This window comes from Narcine bancroftii, chromosome 9 (genome assembly GCF_036971445.1).
Source record: "Narcine bancroftii isolate sNarBan1 chromosome 9, sNarBan1.hap1, whole genome shotgun sequence".
Taxonomy (NCBI): Eukaryota; Metazoa; Chordata; class Chondrichthyes; order Torpediniformes; family Narcinidae; genus Narcine; species Narcine bancroftii.
This window is the reverse complement of record NC_091477.1, coordinates 107,194,576-107,216,198: the sequence shown is the minus strand read 5'-3', so window position 1 is coordinate 107,216,198 and position 21,623 is coordinate 107,194,576. Positions and strand designations below refer to the sequence as shown.

Sequence of the window (21,623 nt, the reverse complement as noted above, 5' to 3'; positions counted from 1 at the left end):
GCTGATATTAATTAATTTAAATGAGTAATGTAATTAAGTTTATACATTTTAATGTTAATGGGTTAAATAGTTAAATAAAGGGAAAGGGTATTCACTTATATTAAGAAATTGGAGTTGATGTGGCTTTTCTTCAAAGGGGCACATTTAACTGGAAAAGAGCATTTGAAGTTGAAGAGACTGGATGGAACATGTGATGTTATTGTTTAACTCTAAGGCTAGAGGAATGGGGATTTTGATTAAAAAAAGAAACTTCTGATTAAAATGTAGGAGACTTTAATTTCTGATTAGATCCATTATTAGATAGATCGACTCGAGTAGTGATGAGAACGAAAGCTGCTAAAGCTACATTGGGTTTGATGAGAGATTTGAACTTAATTAATGTATGAAGAAGAATTCATCCTAGAAAAAAGATTGTTCTTTTTATTCTAAAAGTTTTGATTCTTATTCTAGAATTGATTTGCTTTTGGTATCATCTCAAATACAAAATATAATTCTTGAACTGGACTATAAATTGGGGATTTTATCTGACCATTCACCTTTGTTAATAACAATGGAAATGCCAGATAAGGAGAAGTAAGTTTACAGATGGAAATTGAATTCTTTGCTGTTGAAATGGAAAGATTTTTGTGATTTTGTTCGAACACATATTCAGACATTTTGTGATACAAATTTAAACCCAGTAGATGATTAAAGTGTACCATATTATAAATTTAAGACATATCTACAAGATCAAATTATATGTTTTACATGCAAAATTTTAAAAGATTATATGAAAGAACTAGATCAATTAGAGAAAAAAATTACAGTTTTAGACAAAGATTATTAAAGGTGTACTTCTGAATAAAAGCGTAGGCAACTAGCTAATAAAAAAAATATAGTACAATATTTTTCAAACTTACCGAACTGAGAAAGTATTATTAGAACAAAACAAAAATATTATGAATTAGGTGAGAGGTAACAAAGTATTAGCTTGGCAGTTAAAAGCAGGACAGATCTCAAGATCAATTGACGTAATTAATTAAAAATGATAATAATTTAATTACATATGAACTCAAGCAATAAATGAATCTTTTAGGAATTTTTATATGAAATTATATACTTCAGAATCTTTAAGAGATGAAGTTAAGATAAATAACTATCTTTCACAGATAACATTGCCACGGTTAAGTTTGGAAGAAGAGAGAATTAAATGCTCTGTTTACTGAGATTGAAATGAAGGAAGCATTGAGTTGATTACAAAGTAATAAAGCTCCAGGAGAAGATGGTTTTCCATCTGAATTTTATAAAGAATTTAATGATTTACTAATTCCTAGATTTATGCAGGTGTTAGAACAAGCTTTGGAAACTAATACCCTTCCTGAGTCATTTTCTTTTTTTATTATTTTTTATTTTTCGCACCATAAACCACATTGACCATGATACATACATTTTCCTTTTCAAATATATACAGTGCCATTTTCTCCCCCCCGTCCTCCCATCCCACCCTCCCTACCTCCCCCCCCACTATGATTCCTAAAAAAGATAGAGAGCTTTAAAATCTTTGTCATTTAGACCTATTTCATTATTAAATCTAGATTATAAAATAATAGCAAAAATTTTAGAAAATAGATTAATCCAGTTAATACAAGGTTGATGGAGGATTCCTGATATTCTGACGGCAGTGATTTGATTAAACCCCATTTACAGGGTGCAGCTGCCCTCACCATCCAATTTCTATAGCCAGAAGGGGTTTCTGTGTCTTTGATCTCTTATCCTTTCATTCTATTTCATGCATTGTGGTCAATGTCTGGCATTGTAATTACATAGGGGTTGGTGGGGGGGGGGGGTGGGGATGAGGGTTGGGAATGGTGACACTATGATTGCAGTAAAAGCACAGGAGGAACTCAGCATAGAAGGTAAAGATATATTACTGTTGTTTTTAGGCCTGACACCTTCTTCAAAGTGAGCCTTTCTTCTTGGAGAAACGTCAGTATTATATCTTTACCTCCTATGGACGCTGTGAGTCCTGCTGAGTTCCTTCAGCATTTCTGTGCTTTTATTCCAATTACACATGCGACTAAAACCCTCACGCACATCATTAACCCTACCTCTTCAGTGAGTGTATTTCCCTTTTACTGATTTCCCCACAGCCACATCAACACCTCTTATCACCTCCACAATTCCTAATGCCCCTCAACCATGATCTGGTTTTCTCTGCTTCAGCTATCAAAATCTTAATGAACCTTTCCTGCTTCTAGCTATCCCAAATATTGGTTCATTGTTGGCTTGATGAGAAGATTCTAACTTTGAACAGACTTGACTTACAGTATTCTTCTTCTTTTGGAATCCAGATAGATCATAAATGACACCATAGCTGTTGAGATGATCCCCTGGGTACAAAGGTCCAATTTCGATTGGAGAAAGAAGAACTTCTAATGTATCTGGGAGATACCACTCGATGGTGATGTCACTCATAACTGGCTCGATTGCTTTCTTCAAAGACTTAATTAACTGATTGAAAAAATACATGACTATTCAGGTACTGTTCTGTACTCTTCAGGGATAACATTACGTACAATCTGGCTCATTGTGTCCACCAGAAGAGTTTATTTAAGTTCATTCCATGGAGAGCTTTACTCTTGTTAAAGCCCTGATTAAAAAAAACAGACATGCTTAAGAAAGAGACACAAAAATTATCTCTTGTGGATATTATTGGAGGACACATTAATGGCAATGTCCATTACAAACCTTAGTTTTAAATTGAGAGCACCAGCCAAAATTAATGTAAAACATCTTTAAATTATTTGGTTGGAACCACAAATGCAGGAATGTTATTGAAAAACAACAAAGTTTTAAATATAATGAGACTAATTTAGCGAACATCTATTTTCTTTGATTTTATTAGCAAGTAGGATTGCAATTGTGTTTCAATTATTACATGGACCCTATTCTTTGAACAGAAATTTAATGAGCAGAACTGACTGCACAATGTATATATAACAAGTAACCGAGTCTTTATCCTGAGTACAAAGCAAAATACATGTCATTTAAATATGCTAATTTCCTGAATTGTCAGCTTAAATTCAATTTAATTAATCTCACATTGGTGAAGAATGTCCATTTTCAGCTAGAATTCAAAACTTTCAATTTACAAGAGTTTTCATTTTGATAGAAACATTAAGCTAGACTGCTACATGATAGCTTTGTGCTGGTTTATCTGAACTGGCATGAAAATGTAGCAATTATAATGAGGAATTTTCAAATAATCCACCTCCGACTGATCAGATGCCAACTTCAACACCACTGCATTTTTAAATGATACTCGTTCTGTGGAATTTCACGTATACAGAATGAGGTCTAAAGCAAAGCAACAATCATCTGTTTGATGTTTTATTTTCAAATTTAACATCAGTTGCATGGATTATTAAATGTGGCTTCTTATTTAAGAAGCAAAACATTGATCTACAGCTGTTAAAGATGATTAGATCAAGTGATTAGTTTCTGAAAGATTAATAGAGTTCATAAATCAAAACTGAAGACAATGAACTGTAATTGTTGTTGAATCCGGTACATATTGACTGTTTTACATAATTCCCCACAGTTATCCCAATTTATAACTCATTTTAATTGGCCACATACCTTTGGTTGTAATTGTTCACCTTCAGTGAAAGATTCAAATCTTCCACCTGTGATCTTTGCAACCCTGCGGAGTAACCTCTTGTAGGCATTGGGACCCAACCCGTAACTGAAACATCTATTGAAAAATTGTGGCAATAGAAATAAACAGTATACTTTTTCCATAACCTAAACTATAATGATGAAATGATAATGATATTGATCATAAGCCAGATCAAATGTTCATTTAATCCCTGCATAGTTAATGGTGGCAACCTCAAATAGGCCCTTTCAAACTGCCACGTACAATGGGGTTAACCAGGCAATTTACACTGTTAGTGACCCAGGTACATGGTGATTTGAAAGGGTGCCACCTGGTCAACCCAGCCAGAACCCAACCAGGTCTCCGACCAATCTCAGAGGTGGTCAGGGAACCCAGTAAAACTTACCCAGGTGTCCTGCTCCGGCAGTTTGAAAGGGGAAATGGCCAACCCGGTTACTCTAGTGATGTCAGCGCTTGTATGCGTGCGTCAGAGAGAAACCCCTGGCTGAAGTGTTGTTGCACAATCAGGGGGAGAGTGGTCACTACCATGATAGGTAGGTGATTGCTGCCATGGACAGAGGGAGAGTGGTCGCTGCTGCGACCGGGGAAGAGTGGGGGCCACGATGTGCCGCTGCTGTGAAACACCGCCCCAGTCCGCAGTGATGGCTCAATGTGGCCATCTTCCTTACCAATAATCCCTCACACCGCTGGAACCGCTGGTCTGGTGGCAATTTGAAAAATGCATCCTGCATTCATGACCCATAATTGCATTTGGGTCCATGGAAGGCTACCAAGGCACTGCAATTTGAATGCGCCTACAGCCATCGTTTTAAGATGTGTAGAATTATTTTGCTAATGGTATTTTCCTTGGAATCAGCAGCTGAATGGATGTCTGTTAGACACCGACATAATAAATATCCTATTGACGAGTTGTTTATTGGCTTTCTTTTTATAGGCATTTGGTGATCTCCCGAGATCTTTTCTCACTTTCCTTTCTTGTTTCCAAATAATGTAAGAAGTTCTGTCAACCATTATAACAAAAAACTAATTGGAGAAAAATATCATGAATCCAACTGGTTCACAATATGCCCCTAGAAAGGGAGAAGGCAAACTCAAGTTGTTTGTATTTTAGACAAATGCTTGATAACTCTGAAACTAAATTTGGTCCCTCTCTAAATATAAAACTAGTTTTAAACAGCAGTGTTTTCTTTTCACTATGTTGATAAAATAATGGATAACAATTTGCTTACAAACAGGTTACAGTAGCCAGATAATAGGAATTGAATAATGTTTGAGTGAATGTCCAATTTCTAATGTTTCACATTTCCAACTGGATTGAGAGGATTCAAGCAATATAAAAATTGACAAACTTAATCAATGGTACGACATTAAAAATAACTGAATGTATGAATACTTCAGTTTGACACTTTGGTAAAGCAAAGTGAAAAGAAACAAAATGGCTTTGGGGAGAAATTGTATATATGCAAATAACCAAGGAAACCTTTCACCCCCAACAATTATCTGGAGGAGTGCAACAGGTTGATCCACATATATATAGGGAGGGGATGGAGGGAGAACTATTTTGAGTTGGGATCCTGTTCATACTGCAATAGATTGAAGGGATTCACCAAGATGTTACCTGAAATCTATGGTTCTAGTTATATGGAGAAATTGAATAGGCTGGGTTTATTCTCACTGGAATGTCAGAGGCTGAGGAGTGACCTCATATTTGGAACAAACTCCCAGGGGAGATTGTGAAGGTAGATACAATGATTGTGTTGAAAAAGTGTTTGGACATGAGTATGGATAGGAAAGGCATGGAGGGATAGGCTCCTAAAGGGGGCAAGTGGGATTGGTATTGATAGACAGCACAGTGGATCTGAAAGCATCCATGTGGAATTCTTACAATTGAAGGGCAGATGATTATTGAAGAGAGGCACTGGTGAGAAATGTTAGACTGGACTAATGTTCATGTCAGAAAATAGCTTCAAGAGGCAGATTTTAAAAAGCAGCAAAATAAAAAGGGAGAAAATTTGAACAGAAATGGATTGTACAGTTCTCCTTTGTGATAAATATTGAAATCATTTGGCCACACACCATTTATCTGATGGAATGGAAAGACAAAAGAAATATGGGAGAGAAGTACCTTGCTGAGCTTGCATTTTTTCGTACCAGCTCTATGATTCTTCCAGCATGGCTCATTGAAGCATCAGTCAAAATAAAGAGCTGTCGAGGATACCCACACTGGACTGGTTGCTTATAAACCCAAGATAAAGCATTGAGAATATTACTCCCAGCCATGTCTGCTCCCATCCTCTGAATATACTCACATGCCAAGGATAAGGTCTCCTTTAAACAAAACAAAAGATCAACTAGACCCTATACAGGTAAACAGAGTGAAATAATGTTATAATCGTATGATCCACAATTTAAAATGCTCAGAGATTTGATTTCTAGTCAGACATGGATGCTGGTTTTTCAGTCTTAATCCGTGACAAAGATTCAGACAGGCATCAAATGACAACCAGTTGCTTGAACAAAAAGGGAAAATGCCCAGCATTTCAGAAATGGACTTCCTTTTACCAGCTTCTAAGCTGTTGCAGAAATATGGGAAAGCCAAATTCTACCTATGCCTCTCAAGCTACTGCACAAGGGATTACAAAATGCCATTCGCAAAGAAACATTTAAAATAAATAGTCACGTTATTTCAACTTAGACTGTAAACACTTAAATGGATAGAGTTATATTTCAACTGGGAGAACTTACATTGTTACACAACCGACTGCTAGAAAAGAGAGTCCTCACGTTCAAACCTAATCCAATGATGTTCAGTAATGTTGCAGGTGGTAAGCTTTTAATAGCAACTATCATGGCTTCCTAGAAAAAAATAGCAGTAGTTTCTTTTATACATATTAAATGGAATCAGAACCTTACCCTTCATTTTCTCTCTCATTAAAACCTCTAATTTCCAATAGGGTGGCTGAGAATTACCCTGTCTTCCGCTACAAACACCACTTAGTCCTTCCTTCCCATAAGGATCATGAGCTTATGTCCTAAAACCTCGGCCAGCAAGTTCACTTCATGCTCTCTATTCCTCCTATTATGCTCACAGTTTGTCCCCATATTTCTAGCTATTCATTGGCACAGTTGAGCTTTCCCACCCAAGGCTGTATTTCAGTTGCTCCTTTGTCAATTTTCTCATCGTTGAAGCTGAATTAAGTCAATAATGATAATGGATGTAAAATAAATTAAGAAAATGTTCTATATGCCATATTGTGGACCTTTTTTTGAAGAATATAAAGTTTAATCATTGCCTTTATGTGAATCTAATCTTATTTAATTCCTAAGCCTAGGCTTTGATAATTTTATTAACTTGGTAGTAGCCCATCGCACCAAATCTTTCCTGACATTTGAAATTCAGATATACAAGTAAGAAACCCACTTTTATTTTCTCTACATCAATGCCAGTTGCACTCCCACTTTGGTCAACAAGGAATATAATTTCTCTGGTCACGTTTCCAAAATCTGTTGGGATGCTATGGAGATCAGGGCAGAAGTTCAGCATCAACACAGGATTGAACTTGATGTCTTTATGAAATCGTTTCCGCACAAAATCAGCCTGCAATGAGAAGGTACTTGTAACTGGATTTAAAAACTTATAATATCCTCCTTAAATGATATTTCTTGACAGGAATGCAGAAAGTTAGCAACAACACTTATCTGTTTGTGTATCAAGCAACAATCCACAGTGGTAGTGTGGCATTCTTGTGAAGCATATTTAAGACTAACTACCTCCACAGTCAGAAAAACAACATGTTATATTTTGGTAGTGTTGATTGGATGTTGAATTGATCCCTTATTTTTCTCTTTATCAATAAAACCTTCTATGTCCTTGAATCTATCTACCTCTGTGATCTTCTCCAACCACTTTAGAACTACCGACAGTCTTATAATCTCTAGAGACACTCTGTTCTTGAATGGAGATCTATGCCGGGTGGCCTCCTCTCATCATTTTCCTGAACCAACCAAGAAAATAGACCCCCCAGTCCCAACCAAGATTAATGCCTACTAGATGTCATGTGTCAGAATCCCCCAGCAAGCACAACTGCCAGGAACTTTGTGGTCAGTGCCAATGTCATCTTTATCAAAAGGGAGATAAATTAGAACTTCAGAGTGATTTTCCCAGTGGGAATATCTGCAGTTGGGAAGAATTCCTGAAACAAGGCAAAGTAAGTTCTACGACAACAGAGGGGACATGAGGTAACTCTGGTAGATCAGGTAAAGGATTATCCAAAGAGATTCTACAAGTATATTATGGCCAAAAGAGTAACTATGGAGAGAATGAGGAATAAAGATCAATATGTGGAGCCACAGGATATGGACAAGGTCCTAAATGACCAATACTTGTTTGTATTTACTATTGAGAAAGGCATAGAGAATAGGGAAATGGGGAAAATTAATGTCCTCTCATTAGGCAGGATGGGGCATGACCTATAAAACAGATGCTCAGTGCTGCACCCCCAAACCTCATGCCTCAATCTGCTCTCTATTATTGGAGGAGTCAAAAGTAAAGTAAAGGTGTCAAAACTGTGCTGAAAATTTACCCAAAAAAAGGCAAGATCCCCACTTTGATTATTTAAATTGGAGAAGTAACATTTTGAATGGTTTTGAAAACTTGAAGTATATCCACTGGCAATGCAAAACCCATTACTGGAAACAGATGGAATGGACCTGCTCGTGTCCCGTCTTTGGGAGAGTTTGCATGTCCCACATTGACCTCATCAGCCACCCAAGAACCCACAAAACCTGAGTGGAAGCAAATCATCTTCAATCCAAGGGACACATGGAGAAGAATTGCCTTCATGCTGTCTGTAATGGAGGATTTAGACCATCTTATGCAAGAAGGGATGCAGCTGCATCAGAAGATGTAATCTAAATTCCACCATGAGGCCCAGGGATGGTTGAATAGGTAGACATAATCTAATTTACACCATGAGGCCCAGGATGCAGTCGTCTTTTGTTGGTCACAGACTGTCAGGAGACTTGAAGATAATAAAATCATTTATTCAAAGAGATAAGCTATGAGTAAACAATTTTTTGGGTAATATAAGCCATGGTCCCACTGCTGAAGTGGAGACTCTCTGAGGGGTGGAAACGTCTCTCAGCAAGAAGAAAACTTCTAGAGTCCAGCTAACGTCCCGGTCGGGGAAGGTGGAGATGCTGCTACCGGCGCCCCGACAACCTACTACAAGTGGGCGGTCATTGCCCTGCTTCGGCAGTTGGGACAAGTCCAGGCGTTGATAAGTATAATTGGGAAGGGCTTGCATATTGTAGTTTGAGATCAGCTTTTGAATTTGTAATAAACATTTGTATAAACTGAACTGCTCTCGGTGTGGGTGTCTACTTTCTTTCGGTAGCTCGAACACTGTGACCAATCTAAAACGAACAAAGTGAGAGGTACAAGTTTACCCAGGACACTGTCCAAAGATTCACCCAAAGCCTTTTTTGGAGTAACATATAACATATCCCTCTCAGCAACTGCAACACCAACAAAGTCCCTTATTACTGAAATATATTTCCTCAAGCCATAGGCTCATATGTGTCATGTGTACTGACCCAACACTTCCCAGACCTGCCTCACCTCCAATCTTATTCATCTCTACATTTTGAAACCCGACACCAGGTACCACTCATTCCACCTTCACTATCTCAGAAACCAAAACTCTCCATATGCAAACCTACATTCATTTGTGAAATATTTTGGATTTTTTTTTTGGCCTTCTCTTGCTCCGATCCTCGTCGTCCTTTGAAACAAGCATTGTTCTGCATTGAATCAGCTTTCCCCTTTTCCCCTTGTGTAAAAGGGAAACAGTGTCTGAATATACTGAGCCTTAGTTTGAGGTTTTGATGTTGGCCACAGAATGTCCCAAAATACACGAATCATTACGTCTTTAATAAAGTTAACTATTGACCGAATTATTAACATGCAATTTGTGGGATTTGACAAAGATTAGCAAAATATTAATTTGCTGCATATTTAAAGAGACCATTTACCTTTGGTCTATGCTAGTCAAAAAAGAGTTCCTAATCCCCTGCTTTCCATCAGCTTTTCAGGACAAGTTTATTGTCATCTGATTGCATAAGTACAACCTGACAAAACAGCATTCTCTAGCCCTTGAAATACACAGACACAAAACCAGACATAACACACATGTAGTCAACCAGTACATATGCTGGACAAGTATTCCTATAGTCACATAAATAAATAAATAGATAGATAAATAAATACTTGGCTGTGAACATGAGAGCCTCGTGTATGTTTAATTATATTGTGTTTCTCCTTCTACCACTTTTCATATAGCAATGTCCAGACCCCCACCACTCTCTGGGTAAAAATTCTACTGATTATTCTTAGTCCATGCCCCTAACTTTTTGACCTCTCTGCTATGAGAAGTAGCTCCTTCATATTTAATCTACACCCTCATAATTTTGAAGTTCCCAATTAGCCTCCACCCTCCCAAAGAAAGCAAACTTGTCCAAGAATTCCAAAATTCAAAATGGTTTGGACTAGTGGGGAAGGGTGGTGAAGGAGGTAGTTTTTGGGACCTCATAATCTGCTAGTTATAATCTTTCTGCCTCCTGCTCCCAGGTGAGAAATTATTGATTCCACACCACACCATTTGAAACCTTTCAAATATTAATATTTCATTATATCTGATATGATCCAGGCATTAGGGGATTTATTCTGATCTGGTTATTTCATTGTTCTATCCAGTAGCTGGGTACTAATGCGTGGGAGGGAAGATGTAGACAATACCTCTGGCAGCATGAAGCTATCGCTAGACTTCAAGTCACGCTTCCTTCATTTTTATCTGTCAAAGGCTAATAGCTTTTTTTTCCAAAGCATTAATAAGGTCAATACAGCGTCTGGTATTTTGCAAAATTGCTACAGTTGTAATATAGCTGGCAAGTTTTTCAAGACCTCTCTTTATGGATTCCTGACAACTAGCCTGCAGCAATTACATCTCTGCAGTTAAAATCAAAGTGCAGTCATTACTTCTTTGCATGTTATTCTGAAAGGCTCGTTCTTACCTTTTTGTCACTATTGGAGCTTTTCTTCATTACTCGAATGAAATCCCGCCTGTTTTTAATATGTCGTTCGTACTCCTCAAAACTCATGCTGCCTTTCTCAAGCAGAATATGTGGAACATGAGGCTCTTGTGAAATAAAATGTCAATATGCATAAATTTACATCAAGCTCCTCTCACAAAAATCTCTCAAGCATCTTGCAGTTTCAAAAATATTTTTTGATATCCATATCTAATGAGTCAAAATCTAAAAAATCAAACTTGCTGCAAAGTTAAATTCACTTGCAGCAAGTTTAAGTGTGGATGCTGAGTGATTATTTCACAATTAGGCTTTTTTTTTAAAAAACTATTTCAATTAAAACAAAAGTATTATTCAATATAAGAATATCTCCAATGACACATCCAGTTAATTTAGATAATTAGATATGTTAGATATGGCAAGTCGACATTTGAAACAAACATAACTTAAGCCTAACTGGTAAATATGAAATGCTGATATTACAATAATATTTTAACCAATTCCAGTACCCACCCCCTTTGTCCTGCCACCCTTTCATGATAGATTTGCACATGGAAATATAATACAAATTAACAGGAACAAATGGTTCTTCTGACGACTCTGAGCACAACGTCCATTGGCTGTGACAACACTTCCAGATGGAGACTGAATTAGGTGACCTCAGCTGGGGTAGTGTTTAGTGAAGTAGAATTGAAACCAATCACCCTTAGTGAAAATGGGGGTCAAGAGAATGATTTTCCATATGATAGAGTGCTAGTGATCCTCCTGACCACAAGAGGGAATCAGAGACTAGTTTGTTGGATTCAAGATGGATGCCTCCACACAGTGCTGAGTGAGTTTTGCTTTAGCTAATAAATATAGTTGTTTTAGAAAAACTAAGGTTTTTTTATTACAATAAAAGAAACATCACAATCAACACAACCATTTTCTAGTTTAATTTGCAGAAGATTCCTGACTTTGTGACAACCTTTTGCTTAGTGAATGAAAAAGTAAAACCAATGAGGTTACAAAGCTCTAAAGAGCATGTACTTCTGGGGTGATATGATCGCGCTGTTTAATGAGCTGGTGGATGAGGCCAATCTAATAGCCATTGTTCACATGGAATTTCAAAAAAAGGCCTTGAATGAAATTTTGGAAAATGTTGAAGTCAGTTGAATAAATATCATTATCCCAATAGAAGCAACAGGAAACAGCGGACAGAGATATCGAAGATGTTTCACCTGGAAATTATATTCCAAGAGGAAGAACTGTCAAGGACTCTAATATTGTGATAGATCCATTTGGCCAATAACTGTCCATTTTCACTTCATAGCCAGTATATGGGCCAAGGACCCCAATCCTGGAGTCCACCAGTGTTTGCCTGGCAATTGGGTCTCCAGTAGTGGAGTTTAATGCCCTAACCACTGCTGGTTAGAGACAAATTAATAGCTAGGCCTTCATTTTCTCTCAGAGCTGTCATTGATTTTACAATTCAATGTTCAGACATTTAAACCAAATTTAAACAACCAAATGCATAGAAACAATTTAAGCATTAAATCAATGCAAAATAAGTTTTAAAAGTTAAATTACCTTTGCATTGCCTCCTGAATATTTGTAATACAATTCCCATTGGAATCATTAGTACCTTAGATTCCTTCCCAGATCAGAATTGTGCAGCGTGAGACTGGGCTCCATTGTCAGATTCCCCATGGAGTCCGTAAACCAAAAACTGACAGCTTTGTCCTCATGAATATGTCAGTAAGTGTAAATTTCACAGCAAGACATATGGATTGATTACCAAAGCAATGAAGCATTTCTCTGGATGGGACTTTAACTCAAAAGAATCCTATTTTTGAGGCAAACTGGCAGGGATTGTGATATTGAGCAATTCAGACCCACAAGTGCATTCAGTGATTCTTTTCTTTCTAAGATACTTTTATTGATTTTAATAAAGAACATACAATTCAATAAAATGATGTTAGTCATACAAAATTAATAAACATTCAGTATATCAAAAACATACACAAGTTGTAAATCATATCCATAACTTGTATTCTAAGTACAATATATTTTAATAACAGAAAGTATAAAGAAAAAAACAGAGAAAAACTGGAACAAATTTTTAAAAAGGAAAAAATAATAAAAAGGAGAAAAACTCAAAACCCCTGCCTAATAGTGTTGTCAGATGTTATAAGTGATTAGTAATAAAATAAAAATGAAGGTAGAAAAAAATGTGAAGATGGAAAAGATACGAGTTGAACAATTCAATGACATGGAAATGAAATTATAAAGTAAGAAAGTGAATCATAAATAACACCCATAACCTCTGAAATCTTATATCTGAATTATGAACTGAATATCAAATCTCTTCCCTATTCAAACAGGACATGACGTCACACAACTACTGATCATGAGTAGGCAGGGCAGCGTCCTTCCATTCAAGTAAAATCGCACGCCTCGCCAAAAGAGAGGCAAAAGAGACAGCACGACTGAACCAAAGAAGAATCATTCCTTCCCATTCTACTGAAGAGGGCCACCAAAGGGTTCGGTATTAAATCTATATTAAAAACTTTTGACAAAGTGCAGAAAACCTCTCTCCAGTGTTTTTCTAGACTAGGACCAAGTCCAGAACATGTGCATTAATGATGCTCCTTCGCTCTTACGCCTGTCACAACGGCGACTCAGATCAGAATAAAAATGAGACAATTTAGCCTTAGACAAATGTGGTGTTTTACTACTTTAAATTGTAATAAATCATGATAAGCACATGAACAAATAGCTATTAACAACTTAAGAATCGTGTCCCAATCCACATCCAATATAGTCAAATTTAAATCCTGCTCCCAAGCATTTTTAATTTAATTAACAAAATCTGATTTAAACATAACAATTTCTCATAAATAACAGATATTAATCCTTTATGAGAAGACATTAAACTAAAAAAACTCATCTACAAAATTTGATTCAGACTCTCTTAGGAAATCAGACAGCTGTGATTCAAAAAAATGATGGACTTGCAAATATCTAAACAATTGAGATTTGGGCAGGTTAAATTCAGCAGAAAGCTGCTCAAATGATGCAGAAGATCCATCAATGAACAGATCAAAACTTTGAATACCCTCTCTATACCATCTCTGAAAAATAGCACCATGCAAAGAAGGTTAAAAGAAATGAATGGATATATGATAGGGCTTGAAAGAGAGAAATTATGAAATGCAAAATGTTTTCTAAACTGTGCCAAAATTCTCCATAGAATATTTAACAATTGGATTATCTATTAACTTAATTGAAAATGGAAGAGCCAAGAAGTACCAAATTAGAAATGTTTTTGGGGGAATTCATGTCCATTGATACCCATAATGGATAGTCAGAATGATTATGAAAAAAGGTCTAAAATGTAAGATTTTGCATATTGATTGCCCAATAGTAATTCAGTGTTTGAGCTGTTTACACCCTCTCTGACATTGTTTCATGTTGGGTGGCATGTGGTGCATCAGCTAGTTCTACTGCTCCAGCTCCAAACACCTGGCTTTGATCCTGACCTCAGATGTCTATGTGGAGTTAGCACCTTTTCCAAGAGATTGCACAGTGTTCCAGTTTCCTCACTCATCCCAAATACAAAGGTAGATTCACTGGCTCCTGTAAATTAGTGAAGATTGGTGAAGGAGAATTTGATGGGAAGGTGGGAGAGAATTAATTGTAAGGCTACAAGGAAATAAGAGGAGGAATGGGTCTCAGGTGATTGCTTTGCTCCATGTATCAGGTAGGTAATTCAATTAGCAAAATCACTGCCACATCACACCAAAATCTACCTTAATCCCAGCAGGTGGTTTATCTTAAAATTGTGTTTTTCATTTCAGAATTGTTGTATTAGTCATTTTAGCTGAACATTCTCAATCTCATTAGATAAAAGAAAAGGCTTACTGCTTGGATGTAATATGATTAGGAGGTTCCTCTCGTATCGGTGTTTCTCGGCCAGTGTGATGTACAGAGTGGAAGCAGATCTGGCGATAGGATCTGCCCCAGCCTGTAGAGCATGTGTGGGGCTCTCCACACCTGAAAGAGAAATTAAAATTAGGAATTTGAAGTTGCATAAGATTCTGTGACTTCCCACCTGATGGGAAAGGTGCTTAAAGATACTCTGGAACAAAAAAGGCATTAACTTATTGCCTGTTCCCAACATCAATGCACCCACTGCAATTTTTCTTCTAGATGAGAAAAATCATTCGCTTTGTGTCTACATCCAAAGCTCAATGTCATTTGCTACCATAGTTATAATATCTTCCTTTCAGCTGGTGACACCTTAACCTATAGATATCAGAAAGTTCGACCTATCTTAAACTTGCATGACAGCTGCCACCATTGCTTGGGCATTATCAAAGGCTTGCTTGAAATTTAGTTCCACCTCATTGAGAAATTTCTTTCACGCACATCCATTTTGGATTCTGCAGACCATGTGATCAGGGTCGGTGCCAGAGCTAGTTTTAGAGGGGGGCATTGGGAAACCACAGGGGGACCACATTTCTGCTCTAAAGCTTACCGACGTGGGGGGAGGGTGCCTATCTCCCTATATGCACTGCCGTGAGCCGCAGTCGCACTCCTCCCCCTCTCCAACTGGTGTTTCATAGATCAACACGTGGTTTCAGGAACCACATGACTCTTTTGGTGATGCCCCTCTGATGACGTCACCCGCAAACCCTCGTGCCACTACTGCTGGAGTACTTGGATCTGCAGCCAATGAGTGAATGAATCTATAAAACTGAACTGTAGAAGCTTCCATGGAACGTTGATGAACATGAGAGTTTAATATTATAAATACAAGTTGTTGCAAAAAGAAATGTTAGAATATTCATCTGTGATTAAAAGCAAGATAGCATTGGAATGGTATATTAAAAACCAGTAAACTAAATTATAGAAGTACATTTTAAAATATTTGATACAATAATGAATAATAATAGCTTAAATTTATCTAAAATAGAATTTCCATTCAATATCCTAGTTTGTCTTTTGAAATGCAGATTTTAAAATGACAAGTTGCACTAGCCATGATATTGAAACCTGTCATCAAGTTAGTGTCCTCTTTCAGCAGAAGACTGTTTGGTGGGTCTAACAGGGCAAGAACTGTGTGCACTACCTTGGCAATGAATGAGAAATTGGCCTGGGTCATCTCATCCAGCAGGCCCACAGCCTCCATTCGTGCATCTGGGCTATAGACCAGGAAAGAGCAAATCCCACTCATCAAAAGAAATCTAATGTCAACAAAGGAGTTTTGAATGCTCACACAGTGGTAAGATATCTTGTCCATCTCTGATCCAGAAGGCATTTAAGATGCACACCCTTATAGTGCACAGCAATTGTGGGCTTCCTGAAGAATTTGTAGAGGGCATCACACAAATGAAATATGTTCACTTCAGCAAACTCTGCTGACATTGTGTGTACCACCACGAAGTACAGCTGGTAGTTAAGACAGTTCACATAAAGTGTTTCAAGTCTTAATATCTCTTGCAGTAGTTGATGGTCACCACCATGCTTCCCCGACATCAGGGCAGCCCCATCAAATACCTGGCTTAGAATCTTTGATGTGTCTAGTCCAACCTCATTTAGTCCTGCCAAAATGGTGTCTACTAATATCTGTGCATCACCTTTGCCAGCTGTTGTCATGGTTAGCAGATGCTCTGTGACCTCGTATGACTCATTTACAAATTGAATGATAATCAATATATTTTCACATCCTGTGGGGTCATAGGTTCCATCTAATTTCAAAGTGTAATAGGAATCGCTGACTTCCTCCACTATAGCCTCTGTCACCATACTGCTGAGTGTACTTATGAGTTCCTTTTGCATGTTGTGACATGCGTGCATGGTGTTGCGAGGGATTGTTTTCACAACCTCAGCCAATTCAAGTTCCTTTTTAACCGTATTGTCCAGTAAGGAGAGAAAAAGTCCACTCTTTCCCCCCCACCCCCCACCCAAAATGTTATCAAAAACCTCTATTTTACCTTATAAAGACAACTGGTTTTCTGCCAAAAATCTGAGAATATCAATGACAGAGCGTAGAGCTCGTCGAAAGAATCAAAGACTTGTTGATCCAAACCAAGGCTTTTATTAGCAAAAGACAGGAGCTCTTCACAGGTGGCCGACCAGTCCGGAATGATCTGACCTGGCTAGGGACACAACCCTTTAAGGCCTAGACAGTAGGCGTGGCTTAGCTCTCAGCCAATCGCTGTAAGCACAGTCTAGATACTGTAACTATATACACTAATACATTGGTGATAGATCTGTACTATCACACAGAGGAAACAATATACCCATTCCTTCGCAGTTGTTCTGCGCTGACAAGTGTTGAAATCTCATTTCCAGTACTGTCACACATCTCCTGCTCCTTCCACAATATATAACAAGAGATAAGCTCATTTGAGGATTCATGCTTATGAAATCCCTGATCTCTCCCCACAGCATTTTCCCAGTTCTGAAAGCCCACACTCACAAAGGCATCCAGTGTCCGAGGCCTCCGAGTGGTGCTAGACAGCCAACAGAAAAAACAAAATGCTGCAACTGCCTTGTCACTGTATTCAATCCAGTCTCCGTTGTGATACCAAGCAGAGACAAATGAACTGTTCCTACCACCAAAAATGCTGTCAGGGTACTTCTGTAAGATGATCTGGTTGGGATGGTCAGAGCTGAGGTCATCCGTGGCTGAGGGTTGTCTTTCACAGCTAGCACCTACTCCAACAACATGACTGCTGGTTGCAGAAGGACTAAGAGCCTCTTGACTTAGAGGTGGCCGTGCTGGGCGCTGGGGGAGCTGCAGGAGGCCTTGAAGAAGCAGATACATCCAGCCATCTTCTTATATCCATTTCCCTTGATTCTATTGTGTATGTCTCTTTAACAATTGATTTACAAGGGAGGAACAGTAAGCACATTTTCTTCAGGTTAAAATGTGGCTCCACAGTGTGACGTCACGTGCGCATGCGTGTTGCATGCACGACAACGCAACTTCCCTTCTGACGTCATGAGCGCAAGAATTTTTACTTTCTGTTTGTGTTTCATTTAAATTCATTTAGAGAACAGCTAAGTTCTAATATTAAAAACCTCCTTTAATGAAAAATGTTTTGCACATTTTGTGCTAAAGGCTTGGCCTGCAGGAGTGCGGGTGGGTGCGTCACCGTGCATGGTTGAGAGGGCACAAGACCTCAGTTTGGGTGGGGCAATGACTGCAGATGCCCCCTCCCCCCCACCCCGGTGCCAACACTGCATGTGATCCAGCAAGATCTGTTTCTATCGTGCTATTTTCAGTAAAGTCCTACCCATTATAATTCAATTCATGAATTTGTGTAAGAATCCATGCCACTGATTGTAGTTATCTTGATCAACCCAACACAAAACTGGTACAAGGAACAGAATAAATGAAATTCAACTCTTTCTGAGTGCTACTATACAGCACAAGAGAAATAAACTAACAATCTCTCAGAAGCAACACTCACTAGTCTTCATTCATCTCCATAACCAATTATCATAGCCACACTCCAATGTATTCAAACATTGAATATAAATATGACTCATGATACCACAGGATACCATTTTTATTTTTGCGTTTGATGCAGGAGGATATTGATTATAACACAAAGTTTCTTCCCACTCCATAATGGTCTTAAAGTTCACCTCATTGTCACACTTGAAATTAATGGAATAATCCAATGTTCAAATTTTCACTCTGCAGCTAAACACCGGTGATTACTCACTCCATCTGCAATGAAACCTTGGGTTATGATTTGAACTGCACTCGGAGTTATTTGTCCTCTCATTGGCTTGCTTCCTCCCATTTGATTATGGCTCAGATTTTCAATGAGCAATCTTTAGCTGGTCCAGTTTAGTGTCCCTTTCCCCACTGCACCTCCCCCTCATAATTCTTCCACCCAACCCCATTAAAGTAATTGCATTTCACTCTAAAAAGCAACATCTTCACTATTCAATTAGATTTGCTTTCTTACAATCCAATACTTACATTTATTGATAAAAAAAATAACGTGACCCTCATTATTATTCAGAACCTCACAGTGCTGTGCTTACACTCAGAGTGATTTACTGCATTAGGGCTTGCATTGTATGGAAACCTGTCAGATTCCTTCTGTCAGAAGTAATTGTATTTAGCACTGAAACTGCAGGAATCAATCTGTTGGATTGACTGGAACTATTGATTTTTTTTCTTCCTCTATATGCCTGTCCTGAATATTTTATAAAGATAGTGAATAATTATATACTCTGGGGGAAAGGATGTCTTCCAGCTAAGTTCAATGTCTTACTATGAAGAAAGCCTTTAACTGTTTAATTTCCTTCCAATCTCACAAGGTTTTAATTAAGGTTCTAAAAGGCCTTTATATCTGCCTAATTCATCTGTCAAATGCAAAATTTACCATGATTATCCTTAAAATAAGTATATTTCTGTTTTCAGGAAGACCAAACAACCATCTCACAACAGTAAAGTACATGGGATCAAAGCGACCAATATTATCAAATATTCTGAGGGACAGAAAAAGCAAAAAAGAATTGGGTAATTTTATACTAATAGGAGGGTAGGTAGAAGATTGTCCACCCTACCGTCTGTCATGATAATGAATATGTATGAGATATACCGGAAGTCACGTGGTATGAGAGAGAGATAAGAACACAAGCAGGAGAACAAAGGAAAACGGGAGAATAAAAAGACACTAAGAAGTTTACCTGATAAACTTGTGTTTAATGTTTTATTAACTTCACATTTCGGGCCACAAATGTGACACTGTCTTCTAGTTTTGGTCCAAACATGATTCAGTGATGGCACACTGGAACTTGAGTTCAAAACCCACAATGGGAGCCGTGAAATATAAATATAGTTGTAGAGCGCGTCGAAAGAACCAAAGACTTGTTGATCCAAACCAAGGCTTTTATTAACTAAAAGACTGGAGCATATCACATGTAGGTCAACCAGTCCAGAATGACCTGGTCTGGCTAGGAGCAATCCTTTAAGACCTGCCAGTAGGTGTGGCTATGCTCTCAGCCAATCATAGTCATTCTGCACTACAATCTGTACAAATACACATTGGTGATAGAATCTGTACCATCACAATAGTTAATAGTAATCTGGAACGCTAAAAAACATTTGCCTTAGCCATGATGATTGCAAAGCTGCTGGACTGTTGTCCTTCACACAAAGAAGTTCTCACCAGACCAGGCCCATACGAAGAGGGTGATTCTCAAATGTCCTCTCAAAGGGCCAAGCAAGCTATCCAACAGGCAGGTTGCGAAGGGCAATATCGATGGCATTGACAACAATCCCCACTTCCTGTGATAGGAATAACTAAACCACAAAAAGAGTGGGTAACTAATCCAATTTCAGCTGGGGAGGGGGAGACATCATCTTCACGTGGGCTTTACTGAGTGTGAGCTGCAGGTGGTGGGTAAAAAGAGGTGAAAAGGGCTGGGTAAGTGCATTTACAGCACTGTTTCTGAGCCAAGATCACAAGAGTGAGACAACTGTGACTGCATCCAAAGGATGCAAAGTGCTTTGATGTGCGCTGAGGTGGTGAAAGGTGTGATTGGAACATAAATGGATCTTCCCCTTCAGAAGGAGCAGGTATGTTTCTCAAAGCTCACTTACTTCCAGCTCCATGAATGTAAATTCCATCAATATTCCCACAGTCCACTCACTGGTCCTCATTCTTACACACTGCACCATCTCTCCTGAACAGTCTCTCTCCTCTGTGGACATATTCCTTTCCTCTATCAAATATTTTCACTTACTTCAGATGTGACCTCAGTGCACTGCTCCCACACCACCCCCCCCCCCAACTTTAAACACTGTGCAGATTCATTAAATAGATACCTTGATCAAGAGACACAGTAATTATTTAGTGGCAAATGAGGTACGGCATTGCACACTTTTGGCTAGACCTCATCTGAGGGAGCCCTTTGCAGAAATCACCTCACTTTTGGATCAGGTCTGGATTGTAAAATTGGTGTAAGGGTGTAGGGCCTTGAGGAGTGTTTTGTATGGTCAAAGATTGGTAGGGGATAAATAAAGGAATGCTGCACAAAAGCAATGACTATTTGAACAATCCAGCTCTAAAACCATTTCCCTGCTTTATAATAGCTAATCCAATAAGTTTTCAATTTTAAAAAGACACTCCTTCAAAGCAGAATGCTAACCATTGAAAATAAAATACTTTTTATCTTCCAAACAATGACATTTCTTACCTGCTAGGAGGCAGGGTCCACGCACTATCATCTCAAAGTTGAATTCGTATGGTACTGGGTTGAATACTTCTTTTGTTAAGATCTCTGGTAGGCTGCGGTGTTTACTGGATTTCTGTACTTTCAAGCCCCCTGCTCCAAAGCAATTGGTAGAACTAAAATATAGTTGGGGAAAGAGAAGTAATGTGAAAATGGGATTAAAATGTCAATAAAATGGAGTATAGCAACAAAAATAATTAGTTAACAACCCAGCATCTCACAATACCAGCTTCCCAAATGTGGAGGCCATTGATGGTTAGGGAAAGTCAGGATATTGTGTTTTCACAATAACCAGGGGTGGCCCAAGTTTTATACACATCTAAATATGCAAATTAATCGTTCTCTGGAAGAATAGACATGAACAGGCTATCCTAAATTCTAGCCTCATATTGGTCATGATGCTCTAGGATTATCGAACTTGTTATTCCAAGCAAAAAAAAAAAACAATCTGCTGGAGGAACTGAGCAGTATCAGTGGGGTGGAAGGAGAAATTGTTGTCATTTTACATTGAGATCATTCATCAAGAACAGAAATTTTGACAATTCCTTGGTCCACGGAGATGAGTTTTGGCCCCAACTTCCATTATCTGGTTTCCTATGACTCCAATCTGATTTAACTGTAGTGAAAAAGG

The 21,623-nt window shown here is 38.1% G+C and overlaps 1 protein-coding gene across 3 annotated transcripts in view; it reads right to left on the bottom strand.

The window, feature by feature from the left end:
- vwa5b2 (von Willebrand factor A domain containing 5B2) overlaps nt 1-21,623 on the bottom strand; it is a 95,774-nt gene that overhangs the window by 25,611 nt on the left and 48,540 nt on the right. For all 3 annotated transcript variants that reach the window (XM_069897211.1, XM_069897212.1, XM_069897210.1), the window contains exons 5-12: nt 20,957-21,108; nt 14,648-14,779; nt 10,730-10,854; nt 7,080-7,256; nt 6,404-6,514; nt 5,784-5,986; nt 3,619-3,733; nt 2,305-2,490 (exon numbers count right to left, since the gene is read on the bottom strand). In XM_069897211.1, coding sequence (XP_069753312.1) covers nt 2,305-2,490; nt 3,619-3,733; nt 5,784-5,986; nt 6,404-6,514; nt 7,080-7,256; nt 10,730-10,854; nt 14,648-14,779; nt 20,957-21,108 — 1,201 coding nt within the window. The remainder of the gene's footprint in view (nt 1-2,304; nt 2,491-3,618; nt 3,734-5,783; nt 5,987-6,403; nt 6,515-7,079; nt 7,257-10,729; nt 10,855-14,647; nt 14,780-20,956; nt 21,109-21,623) is intronic.